We start from the raw sequence: 22712 nt of genomic DNA, 5'->3' as shown, positions 1-22712 counted from the left end.
CCTCACATCTGCCCCAGACATGGCCACAGCAATCCCCGAAGAATATAAAATCACTCACCAGGAGAGCACCAACAAGCCGGGAGGAGGAAGAGCCATTATCTACAAAGAGACCATACAATGTACCACCAACACGACCACTCCGATGGCACATCTCAACTTCAAGCTCCACAAGAATAGACAAGCATCAGAGGCACCCCCGCGTACCAACCCCAGGGCCCGTGCTCCGGCCTCTGCAACACCACTGCAGACTTCATTGCGCCCCTAGCCTTAGACTACAAAGACTACATCTTCCTTGGCGACCTAAATTTCCACATCAACAGCCCCAACGTCAAAAACAGGGCACACCTAGACAGAATGAGCTGCCTCAGACTGACCCAGATCGTCCACGACTCTAAATACACCGCAGTACACATGCTTGACCCAATTTCCACTTCTAGCAACTGCGTCAAATACAGCCATGTAACAGAACTCATATGGACCAATCACTCCATCAACCACTTCAGCATCTCCAGCACGCCCCCTACCAGATATGGAACAAAATCTCAGAGACCAGCTGGGCAAACGCCCTCAACACCTCCAACCCTGCTACTGCCACCAAACTCGAACATGGAGTGAAAAACTTTAATGCCTGGATCACTAATTGCACAAACAGCATCGTCCCAAGCGAAAGCAACATCCTGAGAAAATCCTACAAAAAGTCCAGCTGGTGCACCCGAGAACTCAGAACAGTGAAAAGACAGCAAACAGTTGGAGAGGAGATGGTGAACCAGCAAGGAGACCACCAACAGAGAAGACTTCAAGACCTCGCTCGACCTCTACCACCGCCTGCTCAGGGCACAAAGATGACAGCCCTGGACGCATGCATTGAAACTAGCAGCACCACCACCAAGGAACTTTTCAACATAGTTAAGGAATTCTCCATTCCGGCTGCCAGTGAAAAAACGATACGACACACTCACAGGAGCTGTGTGACAACCTCACCCACTTCTTCCACAAAAAGATCTCATTTACAGAAACTTTAAACCCCAACCCACACCTACGGACTTCAACAGATATGCCATCATTGTAACGGACACAAACCACACACTGACCACCTGCAACATCCTCTCGAGCCAGGACAACAACTCCACCATGAAATCCATCCACTCTAGAGCTCCCAAAGACCCATGACTGCACCACATCTTCAACCTTGGAAACAAAAGGATCGGCCAAGAACTCACCACCCTACCCAACACCTCCATAACTACTGCAATATTTCCAGATGCCTGGAAATACGCCACTGTCAAACCATTACTCAAAAAACCATCCGCCGACCCTAGCGAACTCAAAACTACCAGCAAATCTCCCAGCTTCCATTTACAGCGAAGGTAGTGGAAAAGATCATCAACTCATGATGCACCTGGAGCAGAACCAGCTACTAGACGCCGCCCAATCCGGCTTCCGCAGCAACCATAACACCAAAACAGCCCAGATCATAACCACTGAGTGTACCTGACCCCTCCTTGACTGAGGAGAAACAGCAGCTTCGATCCGCCTTGTCCTCTCAGCAGCCTTCGACACTGTATCCCACCACACAATGATCTAAAGACTCCAACACATCGGCATCCAAGGGGACACACTCGGATGGATCGCCTCCCTCACCAGAAGAATCCAGAGTATCTACCTTCCACCTCTGAACCCAAGAGGATCACCTGCGGTGTCCCCCGGGGCTCATCACTCAGCCCCACGCTCTTCGACGCATATATGGGCAACATCGTCAGATCCCACAGTCTCAACATCATTTCCTACACAGACAACACCAAATTCGTCCTCAACTCACAGATTACCCCACCACCACCAGAATCAACTTCCACAGACGCATGGCAAACATCAAAGTCTGTATGAAGAACAACTGCCTGCAGCTGAACATAGACAATATGGAGGTACGGATCTTTGGCAACAGCAGCAACACATGGAACTACTTCTGGTGGCCATCAGATCCAAAACCTGCCCCCGCTCCCTCCAAACACTCCAGACACCTCAGGATCATCATTGACAACAAGCTTACAATGAATTCACAAATCAACACAGTCTCCTCCGCCTGCTTCCTCACTCTGTGCATGCTACGTAATATGTTCAAGTGGCTACCACTACATAAGACACACTGTGGCACAAGCCCTCATCACCACCCGACTGGACTATGGCAATGCGCTCTTCATAGGAATCGCCGCACCCCACCTACAGAGACTTCAGACCATACAGAACGCTGCAGCCAGACTCGTCCTCAGCCTTCCCTGACAAACCCACATCGCACCCCATCTCAGGAAATTCCACCGGCCCCCTGTACAGAAGAGAACAATTAAAGATGCTGACCCATGCACACAAGGCTCTATAAAACCAAAGACCCGCCAACATTAACCATCGCCTGATTTCCACCAACCATCAAGAAGACTACACTCTGTCTCCCTTTAACTTGGCCATACTCCTCACTTCTAAGGAAGCAGAAGTGTTGACTAGATTGCAAGGCAAAGTAAGATGGATTAAAATGTTATAATCTCCCCAATGTACTACAAACCTACTTCCAAGTGCACAATTGACGAAGGGGTGCTGCAAGGAAGTGATAATCTATGCAGGAATTCGTTTTCACTATTATGTAATACTGTATGGTCTGTGTACCCCCATACGCTGCCGCCATAAACGACTACAGCGATATGATGCTCTCTCTCCCACATTGCAGCAAAGAACTGGAACAGCCTCCATACGCATCTTTGGACTATCACTTCACTTTCGGAATTCCAAATGGCCCTCAAGACCTGGCTGTTCCCATAAGCCTACGGGACCTGTAGGCCCCTGGAAACCTATTGGGTATTTAGGCACGCTTTCTGAACCCTGATTGATTGATGCCATCATACTGGCCTTAGCCATTGTGCAATGAGCAAGGGCTTTTGGGGGTTCCTTCTTAGGTGACACGTAACAGATATGAACACAGAAAACTATCCCATCTGGGCAAAGTCCTCTTTCGAGCACCTTGTCTTTCTTGATCTCAGTAAACTAAAGAAAAAGCTGATCATCAACATGATGATCTCATGTATGGTGAATATAGAAACTCCTAGCTCTCTTCAGGTCAAGGCAACAGAGTCTCTTTCGAGGGAGGCTGGCAGGGTAATCAATTCACTGTACTGGAAGGGTGATGGTACCTTTAGCAGGAAGGCAGCGAGAGTCCTCGCCACAAATGTGTTCAGCAATAAAAGTAGTGTATGAAGGGTGAATAGAGAGCTGCTGTAGTTATACGGCATGCAAGCGTGATGGTGAATGTCAATGGTCAGAAGCGGTAGCATGCAACTGAGCATAATCTCGAATGGCCTGCACTTAAGGAATATCAAGACTAGATTCAGGTCATACTGAGGCACATCAAGTGGAGGGAACATATACCTCAGGTCCTTCAAAAAACATACCACACCACACTAATGATTTAAAGAGAGGATTGATCAGGCAAACACAAACAAAGAAAAGAGACAGAAAGGGCTGACAAGTAACCCCAAACTGTACCCAATACAAGGCTGTGCAGGGTCACTGACGAAGACTAATAGGTCCTTCTAAAAAGGTAGTTTGATAAGAGGATAAGTGCTCAACTAAGACACTGCTTAGCACGCTCTTCTGAAGTCAGTGTCCATTAAGATGACTTTAGTATGTACTACCCTGAATTTCCTCAGAAGTCAAGGCAGGACTGTGTGTGTGTGGAAGGAGCCAATACAGGAGACCCCCGCCCCACTGCAGAAGGAATTCATCTCCCAATTACCTCACCTTGGCAGTTCCAGTCTTCACCATAGCACTGAACATGTACAGAAGAATGCTTGGATTGTTTTCTCTGTCTAATGTAATTGAAATAAGCTAGTTTTGAATAGGATAATTGATTTATGAAAATTGTACAGTATTGTAAAATTCCGAATATCAAATGATGTACTTGATATAAAACATTGTGAGAAAAGATTGTGTATATAAAATAAACTGCATTTAGTAGCATACATTTTGGGTCTTTTTTTTTTTTTTAAACAATCAAAGACTTCAGCGTCTTTGGTCCTACCTTTAGTCCAGGGTACTCCCTTAATTTCCTAAGCAGTTGTCAACGCTGCAGCAAATGGTGGCCTTAAAGAATGTCATCCTGTACTTTTCCAGAGGTTGCCTGCTACCTCTTGTGTGCATTCCTTTGGTCCTCAGAACCATGGGTGCTCTGAGTTGCATTTCTGCCGACAGACCTTCTGTTGACTCAAATTGTACTTCCAGGCCTCGTTTCAAGGCCTGCAGCAAAGCTGATCCGGAACCCTGGATCCACACAAAGTGCTACAGTGCTGGCCCGATACAAACTGCAGGGGCCAGTGCTGAATTCAATTACGATGCCGCAATCTTGACTCCATACCCACGCAAGCCCATACCAAGCCTATGGCGCACGGTGAAATAACTAAGACATAATCACTAGTACATCCATATATTTGGCCTCGGTGCCAGTACTATCAGAAGCTAGAGGCCCTATTCAGCTGTTACTTTGATGCGTCCATAGCATATCTAATGTACTTCACGTAACTGATGAGTTTGATCTTCACTCCCCTCAATACTGATGAATGAGCAAGATCATAAATGTCGAACAAAGCATTCACACCCAAGATCGGAATGTGCAAACCTCAGGTACTTTTAATAAATGATCATACACACCAACATATATAACACTTTTGTCAGAGTTTCAATTTTAATCATTTAAAGATGCCAAACACACTAGGGTATACAAACAGATAAAGAACATTTAAACAAACTGATGGGTCATACAGACAGATGCCTACTAGGGATCGGCTAGAAGCTATAATACCAAGAGAAGGCTTGAAAATGTCTCCCACTGAGGGTCAGAATATAAGCGATGATTGTTAAAATTAACATTCTCCCAATAGTCTAGTGCACTCAAGCACTGCAGCGTTTGACAGATGGTGCGGACTACTGAATCGTGACTTTGGTTCTGCACGGGAAAGACAGGTGCAGGGGAAAGACTACCCTGATGGCTCCATCAGCTGAGCAATTGCTCCACCAGGGACCGCAACAGAAGAGGAAGGAATAGTAACACCATCCATCCTCTATAGTCTGGTGTGATTGGTCAAGACCAATCTCAACATCTCCATGAGTGAGTGCCCATCTTCAGCTGTACGTACAGACATTGATGCACACTGCAATGCATCCTCAATTATGTGATAGCAAGTGTTGCAGCATGGTTATCATGCCTAAAAGTTACTGAGACCCCCAACAACGCTTTAACATTAGACTACAAGCTTTGCAAGTGATGGATTCAGAGTCAATGCTGTCCATCTGTGCAGTGTGAGGCACCAATACCTAGGAATCATCAAGAATTCTTCAATGAACTGCTGCGGACCATTCAAAAGAACACTCAACACGTGTTTACTCATTGCGACCTGCAACATTGGATGTTATAAAACTTGAAACTGTTTGAAAAGGAATGCATTTGAATTGTTTACGGTTACTCAAAACAAAGCAGAAAATTAAACAAACTAGATTTGGAAAAGATAGTAGGCCTGTATCCATGCATAAAACCGGCTAGATGCCCTGGCATTGCTCTGCTGAAACTCTGTTGCTACATCTTCGAAACACAAACAAGAACAATTGCAAAATTGCATGTCCAGCATTATGTACTTACTTTGGTTACCATAACTACAACAAAATTCTTGTCGTCAATTTTGTATTCTTTTAAAGCAGTGTCATCGTTGAGGATTTTACCTAAAATTTGAAACAGGAAATAAAACACCAATTAAAACAAATGTAAAACCGGTCTAAACTCTGCTCCAGCAAGTAGCCACAAAGAACTACATTCAAAAGGAACAATTAATTTTCATCAATACAAACTACAACACACCATCAATCATCCATACTTTATTTGGTTTTTAAAAAAAAAACATAAAAGCTTACAAATAAAACAAACATTCACTAATTACAATGGCATATATACATAAATGTTCTCCCTAAAATACATGTTCGAGTAAAGTACTTCAATACAAATTAACGCCTTCGATGCTGATGACGGAGCAGTTCCGTCATCAGCATCCGTTGGGCTGTGCTGATGACGGAACCGCTCCGTCATCGGCACAGCCCTCAGGGGGGGGGGGGGGGGAGCGCTGCTGCTCCCCCCCCTGGGGCATCGATCTTCCTGATTTTAGCAGGGGTGGCAGCAGAAGACTTTCCGCTGACACCCCCGGGCCCCCCCCACGCTTCCTGGTGACGTCAGCGCGCACAGACGTCATGAGGAAGCGCTGGAAGCCATTTCTTTCCAGCGCGTCCATGCATAGGAGGGGCAGTTTCTCGGTGCCTTGAGGCATCGGGGCGGGGGGGGGGGGGGGGGGGGGGGTCTACACTGTTTCCTCTCCCCTGATGTCCAAATGCAGGGCATTCCTGGTGCAGGATCGGGCACAGCGTCGCGATCCTGCACCAGGAATGCCCCCACTAGACACCATGGATGTCTTTCAGCAAAAATTATTCAGACTTTTCTGCCCCCCCCCCTTCCCCCCTTCCCCCCGGGGGCAGATCGGGGGGGGCAGAAAAGCCCACTAGACACCAGGGATTTTTTTTTTTTTTTTAAAGGAAGCGTCCCCTTGGGCAAGGGTCGCTTCCTGGGGGCAAAATAATTTTTTTTTTACTTTTCTGCCCCCCCTGGGGGCAGATTGGCCGATTCTGGACCCAGGGCGGTAGAAAAGCCCACTAGACACCAGGGATTTTGCTGCTCTTCAAAATGGAAGTCACCCCTTGGCCAAGGGTCGCTTCCTTGGGCCCATAGTTTTATTGAATATATTCTGCCCCTTAATTTGGCCTTTCTGCCCTCAGGAGGGAGCACAAAACCCTACTAGACACCAGGGAAATCTTTTTTTTTTTTTTTAAATGGAAGCGACCTCTTGGGCAAGGGTTGCTTCCAGGGAGCCCACATTTAAAAAGATTTATATTCTGGCCCCCATTGGGACAGACAACCCATTTGTGACATACCCCGTTGTAATGTGCATTGTTTTTTTTTCTCTTTAGACTGTTGCAGTGTGCGGTTTCGTTGCTGTTTGTGTAGTTGCATATGTTTGGTAAGAGACCTTTTTTGTACAATTTTAACGTAAATGTATTTTTTGCAAAGTGTAGTAATAAGAGTATGTTTGGTTTCTGTTTTTTGTGATTGTGAAACATGTTTTGCATTTGTGCTTGATGTGTATTTTGCTTTCTGTAGATTTAAGTTTTTTTTTTCTTCTTTCTAGTGGGATTTCGTTGACTATTTGCTGTGTCTTTGCAGAGTAGGTGCTGGTGAGTGTGGCTGTATTTTGTAAGTGAATTGTATAGTTTTTCAGTATATAGATCTTTGTGATAAAGGCTTACATTTTTTTACCTACTTTGCACAGTGTTGGTTGTTGAGTTGATTGTGCAGTCTCCTTTCTTAGTGAGGATAATGGCTAGCCGCCGGATTACTGCTCAGCAAGTTGTTGGAATGCTTTTTGATTCTTCCCCTGACCATGGTGCAGAGACTGATTCTGAGGCAGAGGTGGGAGGTGAAGATTCTCTCCACATGGCATCGCCTGATGATGAAGATACTCTGAGTGCTGATGAAGCTACTTTTGGTGTGGATGAAGTGCCTGTGTTAGAGGAGGACATTGCTGTGCACATAGTGCGGCAAGAGGCCGCTGGGCGGCAGCCTGGGGCTGCCAGACTTCCTGTTGGTACAGTGAGGCAAGAGGCAGCTGGGCGGCAGCAGGGGGTTGCAATTCTTCCAGTTGAAAGTTCTGACCTCTGGGTTGAACCCAGGCATGGTGCAGCCGGCATTGCCAGACTTTACTGGTGTTCCAGGTTGTAAGGTGAACACTGAAAACGTTTTGCCGATACATTTTTTTCAGTTGTTTATGGATGTGTTTTTGGCAGAGATTGCTGAGCAGACTAATTTGTATGCAGAACAGTGCCAGCCTTAAGCCCCACGCTAGAGCCACCCGGTGGACTCCCACAAATTTGGAAGAGATGAAAAAGTTTTTGTGTTTAACTTTTTTGATGGGCTTGCTTAGGAAACCATCAATGGCTTCATATTTGTCTAGTAGTCCCTTGATGGCAACAGCTATATTTCCGGCAATCAAGAGTCGTGATAGGTATTTGCTTCTGCTTCGGATAATGCATTTTGTTGATAATGGTTTAGCTTTGCCACGAGATCACCCTGATTGTGACCGTCTTTTCAAGATTCGGCCTGTCATTGATCACTTTGTTGATCGATTTCCTGAGATCTTTGCTCCTGGGAAAGAAATTGCAGTGGATGAGTCTTTTGTGCTGTTCAAGGGCCGCTTGGTATTTAGGCAATACATTCCTAGTAAGAGGGCACGCTATGGAATTAAGCTGTATATGCTGTGTGACAGTCAGACTGGATATGTCTCTAATTTCAGGGTGTACACCGGTAAGGAATCCAGGACTAACCCCCCTGGTTGTCCGTCCACTTTTGGAGTGATTGAGAAATTTGTGGGGGAACTTGGTAGAGGATTTTTTAACAAAGGCCATCATTTATATGTAGAAAACTTCTACACTAGTGTGTGGTCGTTCAGGGAATTGGCCAAAGTGGACACTGTTGCTTGTGGCACAATCCGCTCTAACCGTAAAGGTTTCCCAAAAGAAGCTTGCTCGGGGACAGTGCAGTGCATTGCGTTGTGAGGAGCTTCTAGCTGTGAAGTTTTCAGACAGGAGAGATGTCTACATGTTGACTTCCATACATGATGAAAGCACTGAACCGGTGACTGTTTGGGGTCAGGTTGCAGAAGCGCGCAAACCTGTGTGCATTTTAGACTAGAATAGGCACATGGGTGGTGTTGACAGAGTAGATCAGAGGTAGGAACTGTATGCTGCTCTTCGTAAGGCTTACATTTGGTACAAGAAGTTGGCTATCCATATTTTCCACTTTGCAACCTTTAATGCTTTTGTTGTGTTCCAGCAATCTTGTCCTCAGTCAAAGATGACTTTTGTAAAGTTTCAGGAGTCTGTAATAGGAAGCCTTGTTTTAGTGGAACAGGCAAGTGTTCCTATAGTTGGAGTGGTGGAGGATGTTGCCAGATTGAAAGATCGCCACTTTCCTGATCAAATTCCTCCTACATCCTCAAAAGACTTTCCCAGTTGGAGATGTAGAGTCTGTTGGCGAAGAGGTTTGCGGAAGGAGGTTTGTATGTACTGCCCTAACCCTGGGTTGTGCGTACCTGCTTGTTTTAGAATGTACCACACGCAAAATAATTTTTGTGAGCATCCATGAGTGGTAAAGTGAACTGCCTGGCCTCTATTCTTTAAAACGTATTGTTCAGTTTCAAAGTTGGCATTTGTGTAGTGTATTTAGTTTTAGTTGCTGTGTTAGTAAATTTGTATCAATTTGCATTTTGTTTTTTTATTTATATTGAAAAAAAACTAAAGTATGATGTTGGTTTGCGTGTAGTGTCGGTTGTCTGACGGTGTGCATGGTCTGGCGGTGTCTGTGGACTGGTGCTTGGCTGGCGGTGTCTGTGGACTGGTGCTTGGCTGGCGGTGTCTGTGGACTGGTGCTTGGCTGGCGGTGTGCGTGGTCTTGCGCTTGCCTGGTGGTGTGTTTGGATTGGTGCTTGGCTGGTGGTGTGCCTGGGCTGGTGCTTGGCTGGCGGTGTGTGTGGAGTGGCGCTTGCCTGGTGGTGTGTGTGGACTGGTGCTTGGCTGGTGGTGTGCGTGGTCTGGTGTTTGGTTGGCGGGGCGCGTGGTCTTGCGCTTGCCTGATTGGGTGTTTGGATTGGTGCATGGCTGGTGGTGTGCCTGGACTGGTGCTTGGCTGGCGGTGTCTATGGACTGGTGCTTGGCTGGCGGTGTCTATGGACTGGTGCTTGGCTGGCGGTGTGCGTGGTCTGGTGTTTGGTTGGCGGTGTGCGTGGTCTTGCGCTTGCCTGGTGGTGCGTTTGGATTGGTGCTTGGCTGGTGGTGTGCCCGGACTGGTGCTTGGCTGGCGGTGTGTGTGGAGTGGTGTTTGCCTGGCGGTGTGCGTGGTCTGGCGCTTGGCTGGTGGTGTGCGTGTCCTGGTGCTCGACTGGCGATGTGTGGAAAGTGACTTAATGCTGGTTACTACACACAGTGCTAGCTGAGCGCCACTCCATGCAATCCATGAGTTTGTGTAGTTGCTGTGTCCGGCATGTGGACGTGTGAAAATGATGAACCCTTGAATGGCGTTGTCTGCTGGTGGAAGTGTACACATTACTATGTGATGGGTCCGCGGCTGGCGGTGTGAATGTTTTGTATGGGTCCGCGGCTGGCGGTGTGAATGTTTTGTATGTGTCACACGTATGAAAGGTGTATGGCCTGTAAAGAGGTTTGTGCCTTGTCGTGGCTTTACAGCTCACGAGCTGCGAGTCAATGGTTCAGTTTCTCGTCCTTTCCATTATTAACAGTGTATTTCATTTTTTGTGAAATCACTTGCTAATACAATGGTATATACTGAACCATCACTCACCCTCGTGCCAAATCCAACCAGTATGTGTGTGTGTGTGTTTGAGGACTTGATGTCTGTGTAGTAATTGGTTTTTTTTTAAGCAGGGCGCACCTTGTCACTTTTTTGTAAATGTTGTGATGTGTTGCTTTTGTGCCTGGTGGTGTGAATGGTCTTCTGTGTGTCAGGTATGAAAGGTGTGTGAATGGCCTGTAAAGCAGTTGGTGGCTTTACAGCTCACGAGCTGCGAGTCATTGGTTCCGTATTTTTGTCCATGTAATTGACAGTACATTTCATTTGTGAAATCTCTTAATAAAATTATATATACTGAACCATCACTCGCCCTCGTGCCAAATCAAACCAGTATGTGTGTGTGTGTTTGAGGAATAGATGGCTGTGCAGGGATCTTGGTCTTTTTAGTCTCTCTGCCAAGGTGTACATTTCACCTACGAATAACCTACCAATTGTAGATATTGTTGAAAACCCATGGGCGTACATGGTGATGTCTCTCTAGTGAAATCTAACAATTAATTTTATCCACAATATCCTGCAAAACTCACAATGTCCGTCATAGTTTCCTTGCAATATTGCGCCCAAATTTTCACGCTGCACAAGTAAACAACTAATTTTGTCAAAACTAATTGGTTTAGCTAGGAGGGGGTCACATGGGTTTTTCACTCCTTCCTCGGTTGCCATCTAGGGAAACCAGGCAAACCCACACATTTCTGGAAAGTAGACACCCAGGGGCTTTCAAGGGGGTATGGTTTGCGAGGATCCTCCAACATTCCTTTTCCCAGAATCCCTAGCGAACCTTAAATGTAGCTGAAAAAAGAAGTTTTTTCAGACATTTTTGTGTGTAAAAGCGTGGCATCACTAGGCTCACACAAATTTCCACCCACCCAGCGTTTCCCCAGGTCTCCCAATAAAAATGGTACCTCACTTTCGTGGGTGGCTCAAGGACCCGCAACCAGCAAGGGCCCAAAACCAAATGAGGCGACATCAAAATTACTTATCACAAAGCAACCTGGTTTTGCAAGGGGGTTCCCATGAGTTTTTGGCCCGGGGCTCGGCGGCCATCTAAGGAAACCTACCTAACCCATACATTTCTGGAAACTAGACACCCGGGGGACTCCAGCGAGGTATGGCTTGCGTGGGTCCCTCATCATTCTCCTACCCAGAATCCACTGCAAGGCTCAAATTTCACCCAAAAAACAACAAAAAAAACGCTTTTTTCTCACATTTCTGTGTTGTAAAGTTGTAGAATCTGCGTGGATCCTCAAATATCCTCCCACCCAGCGTTACCCCAGGTCTCCCGATAAAAATGGTACCTCACTTGCGTGGGTAGGCATAGTGGCTGCAACTGGAAAAGGACCAAATCGTATGGTGGAGACTTGAATATTACCTATAGCAAAACTACCTTATTTTTTTTGGGGGGGGGGGGCACCTGAGTTTTTTGCCCCGTGCTCGGCGAACATCTTTGGAAACTACCAAATCCAAACAGTTGTGAAAACTAGACACCCGGAGGAGTCCAGCGAGGTATGGCATGCGTGGGTCCCCCAATGTTTTCCTACCCAGAATTCCCTGCAAACCTTAAAATTAGGTTAAAAAAAAACACTTTTCCATACATTTTTGTGTGGGATCTCCGTGCCGGCACAAATGTCCCATCACCCAGCGTTCCCCTTGTTCTCCCGAGTAAAATGATACCTCACCTGTGTGAGTGGGCTAAAGCAGAACAGGCTAAAAATGTATTTTAAGAAAATTGTAGCGTTTGGTATTTACAAAAAAGCACGAGAACTCTACTGTTTTGGGGTCATCCTAGTCACAGGCCTTTGGACCACCCACATAAGTGAGGTATCCTGTTACTCGGGAGAACAAGGGGAACGCTGGGTGATAGGACATTTGTGCCGGCACGGAGATCCCACGCAAAAGTTTGAAAAAGTGTTTTTTTAAACAAATTTTAAGGTTTGCAGGGAATTCTGGGTAGGAAAACGTTGGGGGACCCACACATGCCATACCTCGCTGGACTCCCCCGGGTGTCTAGTTTTCAGAACTGTTTGGGTTTGGTAGTTTCCCAAGATGGCCGCCGAGCACGGGGCAAAGAACTCAGGTGCCCCCCCAAAAAATAAGGTTGTTTTGCTATAGGTAAATTTTAAGTCTCCACCGTACAATTTGGGCCTTTACCAGTTGCAGCCACTATGCCTACCCACACAAGTGAGGTACCATTTTTATCGGGCGACCTGGGGGAACGCTGGGTGGGAGGAAATTTGAGGATCCACGCAGATTCCACAACTTTACCACACAGAAATGTGAGAAAAAAGCGTTTTTGTTTCTAAATTTGAGCTTTGCAGTGGTTTCTGGGTAGGAGAATGATTAGGGACCCACGCAAGCCATATCTCGCTGGAGTCCCCCGGGTGTCTAGTTTCCAGAAATGTGTGGGTTAGGTAGGTTTCCCTAGATGGCCGCCGAGCCCCGGGCCAAAAACTCATGGAAACCCCCTTGCAAAACCAGGTTGCTTTGTGATAGGTAATTTTGTTGTCGCCTCATTAGGTTTTGGACCCTTGCCTGATAAGGGTCCTTGAGCCACCCACGCAAGTGAGGTACCATTCTTATCGGGAGACCCGGGGGAACGCTGGGTGGGAGGAAACTTGTGTGGGCCCAGTGATGCCACGCTTTCCCACACAAAAATGTGTGAAAAAATTGATTAGTTTCAGCTAATATTGAGGTTTGGAAGGGATTCTGGGTAAAGGAACGTTGGAGGAACCGCGCAAGCCATACCTCCTTGGAAGCCCCCGGGTGTCTACTTTGCAGAAATGTGTTGGTTTGGTAGGTTTCCCTAGATGGCCATCTAGCACGGGGCCAAAAACCTAGGTAACCCCCCCTCGCAAAAGCTGGTGGTTTTGACATAGGCAATTTTGAAGTCGCCCATCTCAAAACCACCAGTTTTTGCAAGCGGGGACATCTGGGTTTTTGGCCCCGTGCTAGACGGCCATCTAGGGAAACATACCAAACCCACACATTTCTGCAAAGTAGACACCCGGGGGACTCCAGCGAGGTATGGCATGCGTGGGTCCCTCATCATTCTCCTACCCAGAATCCACTACAAAGCTCAAATTTCGCAAACAAAATAAAATCGCTTTTTTCTCACATTTCTGTGTTGTAAAGTTGTAGAATCTGCGTGGATCCTCAAATATCCTCCCACCCAGCGTTCCCCCAGGTCTCCCGATAAAAATGGTACCTCACTTGTGTGGGTAGGCATAGTGGCTGCAACTGGAAAAGGCCCAAATCGTACGGTGGAGACTTAAAGCACACGTTACTTACCTTCAGTAACGATATATCTGTAAGAAACAGTAGTTCGTATTAGATTCCTTACCTTAGAATATCCCCAGGCATCAGACTGGATCTGGAAATTTTTGCGTAGCAGTACCCTTGCGCGTCGGTAGGCGCCGTCCCCGGCTCCGTGTCCGTCGTCAGCGCCGGAATGACATCGCCGGAGTACTTAGACGCCGCCCTCGCGCACCGACGTCAGTTCTTATACACAGCTTTTCCGCGCCAGAAACGCAGAGCCATGATAAAAACCAACACTGGTGGCATGAAACTAGGGCCCTGAAAAGGGGATGACCTTAACCCTAGATATCGGTTCGCAGAACGGGGAGGATGGGTGGGGCAGTAAGGAATCTAATACTAACTACTGTTTCTTACAGATGGAATATGCTACTTACCAGTATGCATCTGTTCTTGGCATGTAGGGCTGCTGACATTCATATCTGTGCACAGATCGCCGCCTAGTGTTGGGTCCGGATGATTGCACATTGTGGTCCTGGAAGAGTTTTCGAAGTATCACGAGATAGGTGGCTCCTCCCTCGGACTACAGTGCGCATGGGCATCCTCTCCATCCTCAGATTGTTTTTCGCCATTGTGGCAGAGATGGAGTATAGTACAGTAAGAGATGTCCATGCAAAGAGTGAATGATACAGCTGCAACAGGCACCGGGGAGGTGGGTGGGCGATATGAATGTCAGCAGCCCTACATGCCAAGAACAGATGCATATTGGTAAGTAGCATATTCCGTTCGAAGTATGTGGGCTGCTGAATTCATATCTGTGCATAGAATGTATAGCAGTATCTCCCCTAGCGGTGGCTGCCTGTGTCAGCTGCAGCAGTCTGAAATAGAGTTTTGAGAACGGCCTGTCCTACAGCAGCTTGCTGTTTGGAATGTACATCTACACAATAGTGTTTGGTAAATGTATGTATGGTTGACCATGTGGCTGCTCTACAAATTTCGTGTAAAGGAATATTTCCAAGGAAAACCATGGATGCCCCTAGTTTGCGTGTGGAATGCACCCTAGGGGGAACTGTTAAGGTGCATTTTGCCTTTAAATAACATATCTGAATGCACTTAACGATCCATCTGGCTATACCTGACTTTGAAATAGGGTTGCCTTTGTGTTGTGGTGAGAAAGCAACAAACAACTGTTTTGTCTTTCGAAATGCCTTAGTTCTATCTATATAGTATAGCAGAGCTCTTTTTACATCTAGAGTATGCAAGGCCCTTTCAGCCACGGTCTGTGGATTTTGAAAGAACACTGGCAGTTCTATTGTTTGATTGATATGAAAATGGGATACCATTTTGGGCATGAACTTAGGGTTTGTTCTGAGAACTACTCTTTTTGCATGTACTTGAATGAATGGCTCTTGAATAGTTAGGGCTTGGAGCTCACTAACTCTTCGAAGTGAAGTTATGGCAATTAGGAAAGCCACCTTCCAAGTAAGAAATTGCAGTTCGCATGAGTGTAGTGGTTCAAAAGGTGGTCCCATAAGTCTGGTTAAAATGATGTTTAGATTCCAGACTGGGGAAGGTGAGTGTTTTGGGGAATTACTCATTTGAGTCCCTCGATAAATGCTTGAATTGCTGGCACTCTAAACAGTGAAAGGTGTTGCCTGTTTTGGAGATATGCTGCTAACGCAACTAAATTTATTCGGATGGATGAGTAGGCTAAATTGCAACGTTGGAGGTGCAAGAGATAGCAAATGATGTTTTGTGTTGAAGCATCTAATGGGTTTATGTCGTTGTTACTGCAGTAAATGACGAAACGTTTCCACGTAGCTACTTAACATGCTCTGGTAGTGGGTCTTCTTGCCTCCTTGATAATATTCATGCAGTCTGGAGGCAAGTTAAGGTATCCAAACTCTAGGATTTCAGGAGCCAGATCGCCAGGTTCAGCTGTTGCGGGTCTGGGTGTTGGATTTCGCCATGGCTCTGAGTTAGAAGGCTGGGTGTGAGTCGCAGTCTTTGATGAGGCACCACTGACAGTTCTAGGAACGTTGTGTACCAGGGTTGCCTCGCCCATGTGGGAGCAACTAGGATCAGCGTTAGCGAATGTTGGCGCATTTTGCGTGCCACTAGCGGTATTAATGGAGCCCGGGGAAAAGCGTACGCAAATTTGCCTGACCAGTTCATCCATATTGCATTGCCTTGCGACTGTGGATGTGGGAACCTGGCGGCAAAGTACTGGCATTTTGCGTTTTCGCTTGTGGCAAACAGATCTATTTCCGGTTGTCCCCACTGCTGGAAGAATGGTTGAAGCACATTGTGGTGAATCTCCCATTCGTGCATCTATTGACTGTGTCTGCTGAGCAGGTCGGCTATTTGATTGTCCTTCCCTGGGGAGGTGTTCTGCCATGAGAAACATGTTCATCTGAATGGCCCATTTCCACACACTCTGAGCTAGGTGCGATAGCTGTGGGGAGAGTGTTCCTCCCTGTTTTTGAATGTAATACATAGCTATCATGTTGTCCGTCCGGATCAACACTGTTTTGTTGCATAAGTGTTTCTTGAACGCTTGTAGGGCTAGGAAGACCGCCATCAACTCTAGTAGGTTGATGTGCATCTTTTTCTGTTGCGTAGTCCATATTCCCTGGACTGTGTAATGCAGGACATGGGCTCCCCAGCCTAGCAGTGATGAGTCCGCTGTTATTACTATTTGTGGGACAGGCTCCTGGAACAGTCGCCCTTTGCAAAGGTTTTGTGGATTCCACCAATGCAGAGAGTTGTATGCCCGACTGGTCACCAAAACTAGGTCCTTTATTGCCCCTGAGCCTGGTTCCACTGCCTTGCTAGGCACTCCTGTAGTGGACGCATGTGTAGTCTGGCATGAGGTACTATGAAAATGCATGAGGCCATCATGCCTATTAGTTGCATAAACACTCGGGCTGGCAATGAGTGTTGTGGTTTGAACCTTTGGATTAACGTTTGCATTCCGTTGATCAGTGCTGAGTTTGGATATGCCTTTGCTGCTAGTGTATCTACTGTTGCTCCCAGGTACAGCTGTACATGGGAGGGTTGTAGGTGTGACTTTGGTAGTTCAGAGAGAAACCTAGACTGTGCAGGAGATGAATGGTCTTTGACATGTGGCTGGCACATTGCTGGGCCGATGGCGCTTGTATTAGCCAATCGTCCAGATATGGGTACACATGAATGTGTTGTCTCCTGAGATGCGCCGCCACTGTCGCTAGGCATTTTGTGAACAACCATGGAGCTGTTGTTACACCGAATAGTAGGACTTTGAACTGGTAGTGTTGTCCTTGAATTGTAAACCAGAGATACTTTCTGTGAGCAGGGTGTATTGGTATATGAAAGTATGCGTCTTTGAGGTCCAGAGTTGCTAGAAAGTCTCACTGCCGCAGCAGTGGTAAGACTTGTTGCAGAGTGAGCATGTGAAAGTGCTCTGATAAAATGTAGTGGTTAAGGGGCCTGAGGTCCAATATTGGTCTGAGAGACCCGTCCTTTTTGGGAATGAGGAAGTATAGTGAGAATACTCCTGTTCCTTGATGTTTGAATGGGACTGGCTCTATGGCCCCCTTTTGCAGCATACTGATGACCTCTTGCTGCAATAACGTTATATGTTCCTGTGACATTGGACGGTGTACGGGTGGTATGTTAGGTGGTGTTGATGTTAGTTGTAGGCAATAGCCATGTTGGATAATTTGCTGACCCATTTGTCTGTAGTGATGTTTAGCCAGACTGGTAGGAACTGTTGTACTTTTCCCCCGACCGGTGTTGTATGGTCTGGGGGTAGTGCCAAAAAGTCACTGTTTGGTATTAGTGGAGGATCTATTGGTATTACCTCCACGACCTCTGCCTTTGTTATTATTTCCTCTGTATCCACCATGATTTGTGTTTTTGTTGTATGTGGATTGTGTATTAGTCTTGTATGTGGAGGATTGCTGCGATGTGTTACCACGCGCTCCTCCTCTATAGTTGGAGCGACGAAAGGAGCCTCTGTGTTGTTGGGACTGAAGAGCTCCCATGGACTTTGCAGTATCCGTGTCTTTTCATTTTGTCCAGAATTGAGTCAACTGCTGGACCAAACAAAAAATCTGGGTTTATAGGCAGGTTAAGAATTGTAGCCTGGACTTCATTTTTGAATCCAGATATGCGCAGCCATGCGGGTCTCCTAAGCAGTACGCTTGTGTTGATAGATCTGGCAGCTGTGTCCGCCGCGTCTAGAGCACACCTAATGGAGGCATTGGTGATGAGCTTTCCCTCCTGTATAAGTTCATCTGCCTGCTCTTTGAAAGGCTCAGGTAAGTGTTGGAGAAGTTCTTATAGACTGTCATAGTGCGCCCTGTCCTATCTAGCCAGCAAGGCTTGAGTATTGGCTATTCTCCATGAGTTTGCTGCTTGAGCAGCTACTCTCTTGCCTGATGCTTCTAAAATCTTGGACTCCTTATCAGGAGGAGGAGCCTCTCCAGTAGTTTGTGAATTAGCACGCTTTCGTGCGTTGGATACCACCAATGAGTCTAAAGGCAGTTGTCCCCTGATGTAAGTAGGGTCTACTGGTGCAGCCCTATACTTAGCTATTCTAGGGTTGATGACACGTGCCCTAGCAGTGTCTTTAAATATGTCATTTGCGTGCTTTAGGACACACTTTAACATGGGGAGTGTTTTGACACTTCTTTCTGATGTTGCCAGTGTATCAAATTGAAAGTCTTCTTCTACAGCATCTGAATGCATGTCTACCTTATGGTAGCTTGCTGCTCTATCTAGTAAAGATTTAAAAGCCACTGTGTCTTCTGTGGGTGATGGGTTTGCTGGGTATACAGTAGGGTCCGTAATGGGTCAAGCCCCCTAAGAGTCTGGCTCCCCCCTCTCCCCCCCCCCCCCATGGCTGAGAATTGGGGTCTACATATGGGTTTTGTGGATATCCAAAACCCACATCTGCGTCCTGATCTTCATCTGGGTTGCAGTCAGAGCATGCAGGTGAGTATGGGGCATATGGAGTAGTAGGCATAGCTGGAGAGATAGGTTGGAAAAGAATAGGAGAGGTTGCACAGTCTCTTCTTTTTTAGTGGAATTCTAGAAAAGTCTTCAGCTGGCCCTGGTCTTTTCTTTTTTGTATACACAGTCACTTTCCCAGTGTTTGGGTCAATATATAGCTTGGACTGATCTTCTGTGGAGGCGTCTGGATGTATGATCTCCTCTTCCACAGTTTTTTGCCTTGGCGTCGTAGTCTTCGGTTTGATGCCTTTAATCGGTTCGACCGCTTTTGGTGCCTGTATTGGTTTTTGCGGTTTTCCCGACAGGTTTTGTCGGTCCGACGTCTTTTACAGGTTTCACCACTTGTTTCGTACCGAGCGGTTTCGTCGGTTCGATAACTTCTTTAGGCTGTAGAGGTGTCTTTGGAGCCTGCGGCTTTGGCTCGATGCCCTTCTTCGGATCGATGGGCTTCGGCTCGACCGCCTTTGTTTGGTGTACCTTAGGTTTCGCTTAGACGACCGCCTTGGACGTAGCCTGTTGGCCGTCGTCGACAGGCTTCTTTCCTTTTACGACAGTCAAACTCGATTTGGTCGATTCGACGGCCTTTGGCTTCGAAGGTTTATATGTAACGGTAGCCTTTGGCTCGGCGCCCTTTTGTTTTATCACCTTCGGTTCGACGACGTTCGGTCCGAAGACTGTCGTGTCGATGAGTTTCGGTTTTGATTGAACCAGCCTTGGATTACGTGTTTCGGAAGGCTCTTTTTGTATGTTCTTAGCCGGGCGGTATGGCGAGGCTATAGAACCAGTATTTTGATCTTGGCTAAGGCCTGTTGGCGATGCCTCGACCTGAGTCTCTGATATTGGTGTAGTGTGTGTATGGGGCGGTGTACTCACGGTCTGCCCCTTGTTGTCATCGGAGTCGTCTTCGACAGCTACGATGTCTTGAATGTATTCATCGACATCGACGATTTGTTCTTCCTCGTCGATATAATATTCAGAGTCGTGCTCGGAGTATTGATCTTCCTCTCGATCCGAGTCTTCGGCGTCAACTAGTTCTTCCTCATCATCGAAGATATTCTCGGGCTCCGGTGCCGACCTCTGCATTTCTTGCCCTGCCGCCCGCCGGTTCCGGATTGTCTTTTTGGACCGGGCACAAGCTAGGCAATTATCTTCATGATGATCTGGAGATAAACATTTGTTGCACACGGGATGCTTATCTGTGTGCGGGTACTGAGTTGCACTGCGGGCAGTATTTGAATGGACTTCGTTCCATCGACCATCGGTCCACGTGGCGTCGAGAAGGCCCAACGGCCCAATTTGACGACCGGAGTGCAACCAATAGGTGAAGAAAGCTTATCGGTACCGAGCGAAACAAGACCGACGAATCCGAAGGCTTTTTGGAAAGTTTATTTTGATTCCGAACTTGGAGTTATGGAAAGTACATCCGAACCCAATGGCGAAAAAAAACAATCTGAGGATGGAGAGGATGCCCATGCGCACTGTAGTCCGAGGGAGGAGCCACCTATCTCGTGATACTTCGAAAACTTTTCCAGGACAACAATGTGCAATCATCCGGACCCAACACTAGGCGGCGATCTATGCACAGGTATGAATTCAGCAGCCCACATGCCTCGAACATATCGTTACCGAAGGTAAGTAACTTGTGCATCTGAAAGAAACAGGTCAGTATTAGATTCCTTACCTTAGAATAGATACCCCAGCAATACCAACCCCGGTGGTGGGTCTGCGAACCAATAATCACACTAGAAAGTCCTGGAGGACGGAACGGCCAAAGAAGCCATCCCTCCGGACTTGGCTGTCCAGGCAATTGTGTCTAGAAAACGTGTGTAGCGAGGCCCACGTAGCTGCCTGACATATGTCCTGCAAGGGGGCTACCTGGCCCAGGGCAGTAGTAGCCGCCTTGGCCCGAGTGGAATGGGCCCTCAGCTCAACAGGAGGCTCCTTTTTAGCCAAGTAGTAGCATACTTTGATGCACAAGACGACCCACCGAGAGATGGTCCACTTGTGCACCGCCCGACCTTTCTTAGCGCACACGTAACCAACAAAGAGTTGATCATCCACCTGGAACTGGCGAGTGCGATCCAAATAGAAGGAGAGCGCAGGTTTTGGGTCCAGACGGTTAAGCCTCTCTTCCTCTTTCGATGGATGCGGAGGCGGAAAGAAGGTGGGCAAAGTGATGGACTGCCCGGTGTGGAAGGCCGTGACTACCTTGGGCAGGAAAGAGGGTCTTGTCCGCAACACAACTTTGTCCAGATGGACAGAATGGAAAGGAGGTTTAGAGGAAAGGGCCTGGAGATCACTCACCCTCCTGGCAGAGGTGATGGCAACCAGGAAAGCAGTCTTCAGAGTAAGAAGGCGGAGAGGACAGTTATGAAGTGGCTCGAAAGGAGCGCACATCAAAAAAGTAAGTACAAGGTTCCAGTCCCACTGGGGCATCACGAATGTAACAGGAGGAAACATGTGTGTGATGCCCTTCAAAAACCTATTTACAATGGGGGGCTTGAAGAAAGATGGCTGATCAGGTAGCCTCAAGAAGGCTGAAAGGGCAGAAAGGTAGTCCTTGATAGTGCCCAGAGCAGAGCCCTGCTGGGCAAGAGAAAGAGGGAAGAGGAGAACCTCAGAAAGGGGGGCAGAGAGGATCCACAGCCTTTGCTGTGCATCATGCCACAAATTTGTTCCACCTGCAGGCGTATACAGACTTTGTGGAGGGACGCCTGGCTGCCAGAATCACAGTACAAACTTCAGGAGGCAAGTAAAATGGCCTCAACTGTCGCCGCTCAATCTACAAGCATGGAGGTGGAGACTGGACAGGTTCGGTTGGAGGACCGTCCCCTGCTGCTGCGACAGAAGGTCCTCCTGAAGGCAGACGAATCAGGGGATCGACAGACATACTGAGTAGCTCGGGATACCAGTACCTTCGTGCCCAGTCCGGGGCCACAAGGATAACTTGGGTCCAGTCGCACCTGATCTTCAGCACTCTGGGCAGAAATGGTATAGGCGGAAAGGCGTACAACAGACTGCAGCTCCACTCGCGACGAAAAGCGCCGCCGAGCAAGTGCCGCCTTGGAAATTCCAACGCGCAGAACTGATAACATTGCGCGTTCTCTTCTGTGGCGAATAGATCTAACCAAGGCTCTCCCCCACTGCTGAAAGAGGCCTTGCGCCACGTCCGAGTTCAGACGCCATGCGTGATCCATCATGCACCGATGGCTGAATTAGTCCGCCCTGGCGTTCAGGGAACCTGCCAGGTGTTGAACCACCAGGGTCACGCCCAAATGTTCCTGCCACTGCCAGAGGCGCAGAGCCTCCTGGCATAGGGTCCTCGACCCCACCCCGCCCTGTTTGTTTCAGTATCACATGGCGGTGGTGTTGTCCGTGAACACCTGCACTACACTCCCCCGGACAGAGGGGAGGAATGCCTTCAGTGCAAGCCGGATCGCCCGCAGCTCCAGAAGGTTGATATGGAGCTGGGACTCCGCCGGAGACCAGAGGCCTCTGATCTCCGCCTCTCCCATGTGGCCCCCCCCAGCCCTGGAGGGACGTGTCCGTCACAACTACGTGCTCCGGTTGGGGTAGGGAGAGGGATCTACCGCTGACCCAATCGCGGTCTGTGAGCCACCACTGCAACTGGTTTGCAGTGCCCTCCGAGATCAAGACATGGTCGGACAAGTTGCCCTGATGCTGGGCCCACTGAAACTTCAGGTCCCACTGCAGAGCCCGCATCCGCCACCTGGCGTGATGCACCAGAAGGATGCATGAGGCCATCAGCCCCAGAAGCCGCAGCGTCAACCTGACCGAGACTCGGGATAACGGCTGAAAGATCGGAATCATAGCCTGAGTCTAGAACCGCTCCAATGAAGAGGAGCTTCTGAGAGGGACACAGGTGTGACTTCGGCACATTGATGGAGAACCCCAGCAGGTGCAGGAGGTCGGCCATAGTCTGGAGGTGGCCGACGACTGTCTGGGGCGAGCC

General features: G+C 47.8%; 1 protein-coding gene across 2 annotated transcripts in view; it reads right to left on the bottom strand.

The window, feature by feature from the left end:
- Positions 1-22712, bottom strand: part of RAD23B (RAD23 nucleotide excision repair protein B) — a 355852-nt gene that overhangs the window by 203546 nt on the left and 129594 nt on the right. For both annotated transcript variants that reach the window (XM_078676661.1, XM_078676659.1), the window contains exon 3: positions 5675-5754. In XM_078676661.1, coding sequence (XP_078532787.1) covers positions 5675-5754 — 80 coding nt within the window. The remainder of the gene's footprint in view (positions 1-5674; positions 5755-22712) is intronic.

The sequence above is a fragment of the Lissotriton helveticus genome, chromosome 2_1 (genome assembly GCF_964261635.1).
Source record: "Lissotriton helveticus chromosome 2_1, aLisHel1.1, whole genome shotgun sequence".
Lineage (NCBI taxonomy): Eukaryota > Metazoa > Chordata > Amphibia > Caudata > Salamandridae > Lissotriton > Lissotriton helveticus.
Note: the sequence above shows the minus strand (reverse complement) of the source record. Positions and strands in the feature narration are given on the sequence as shown.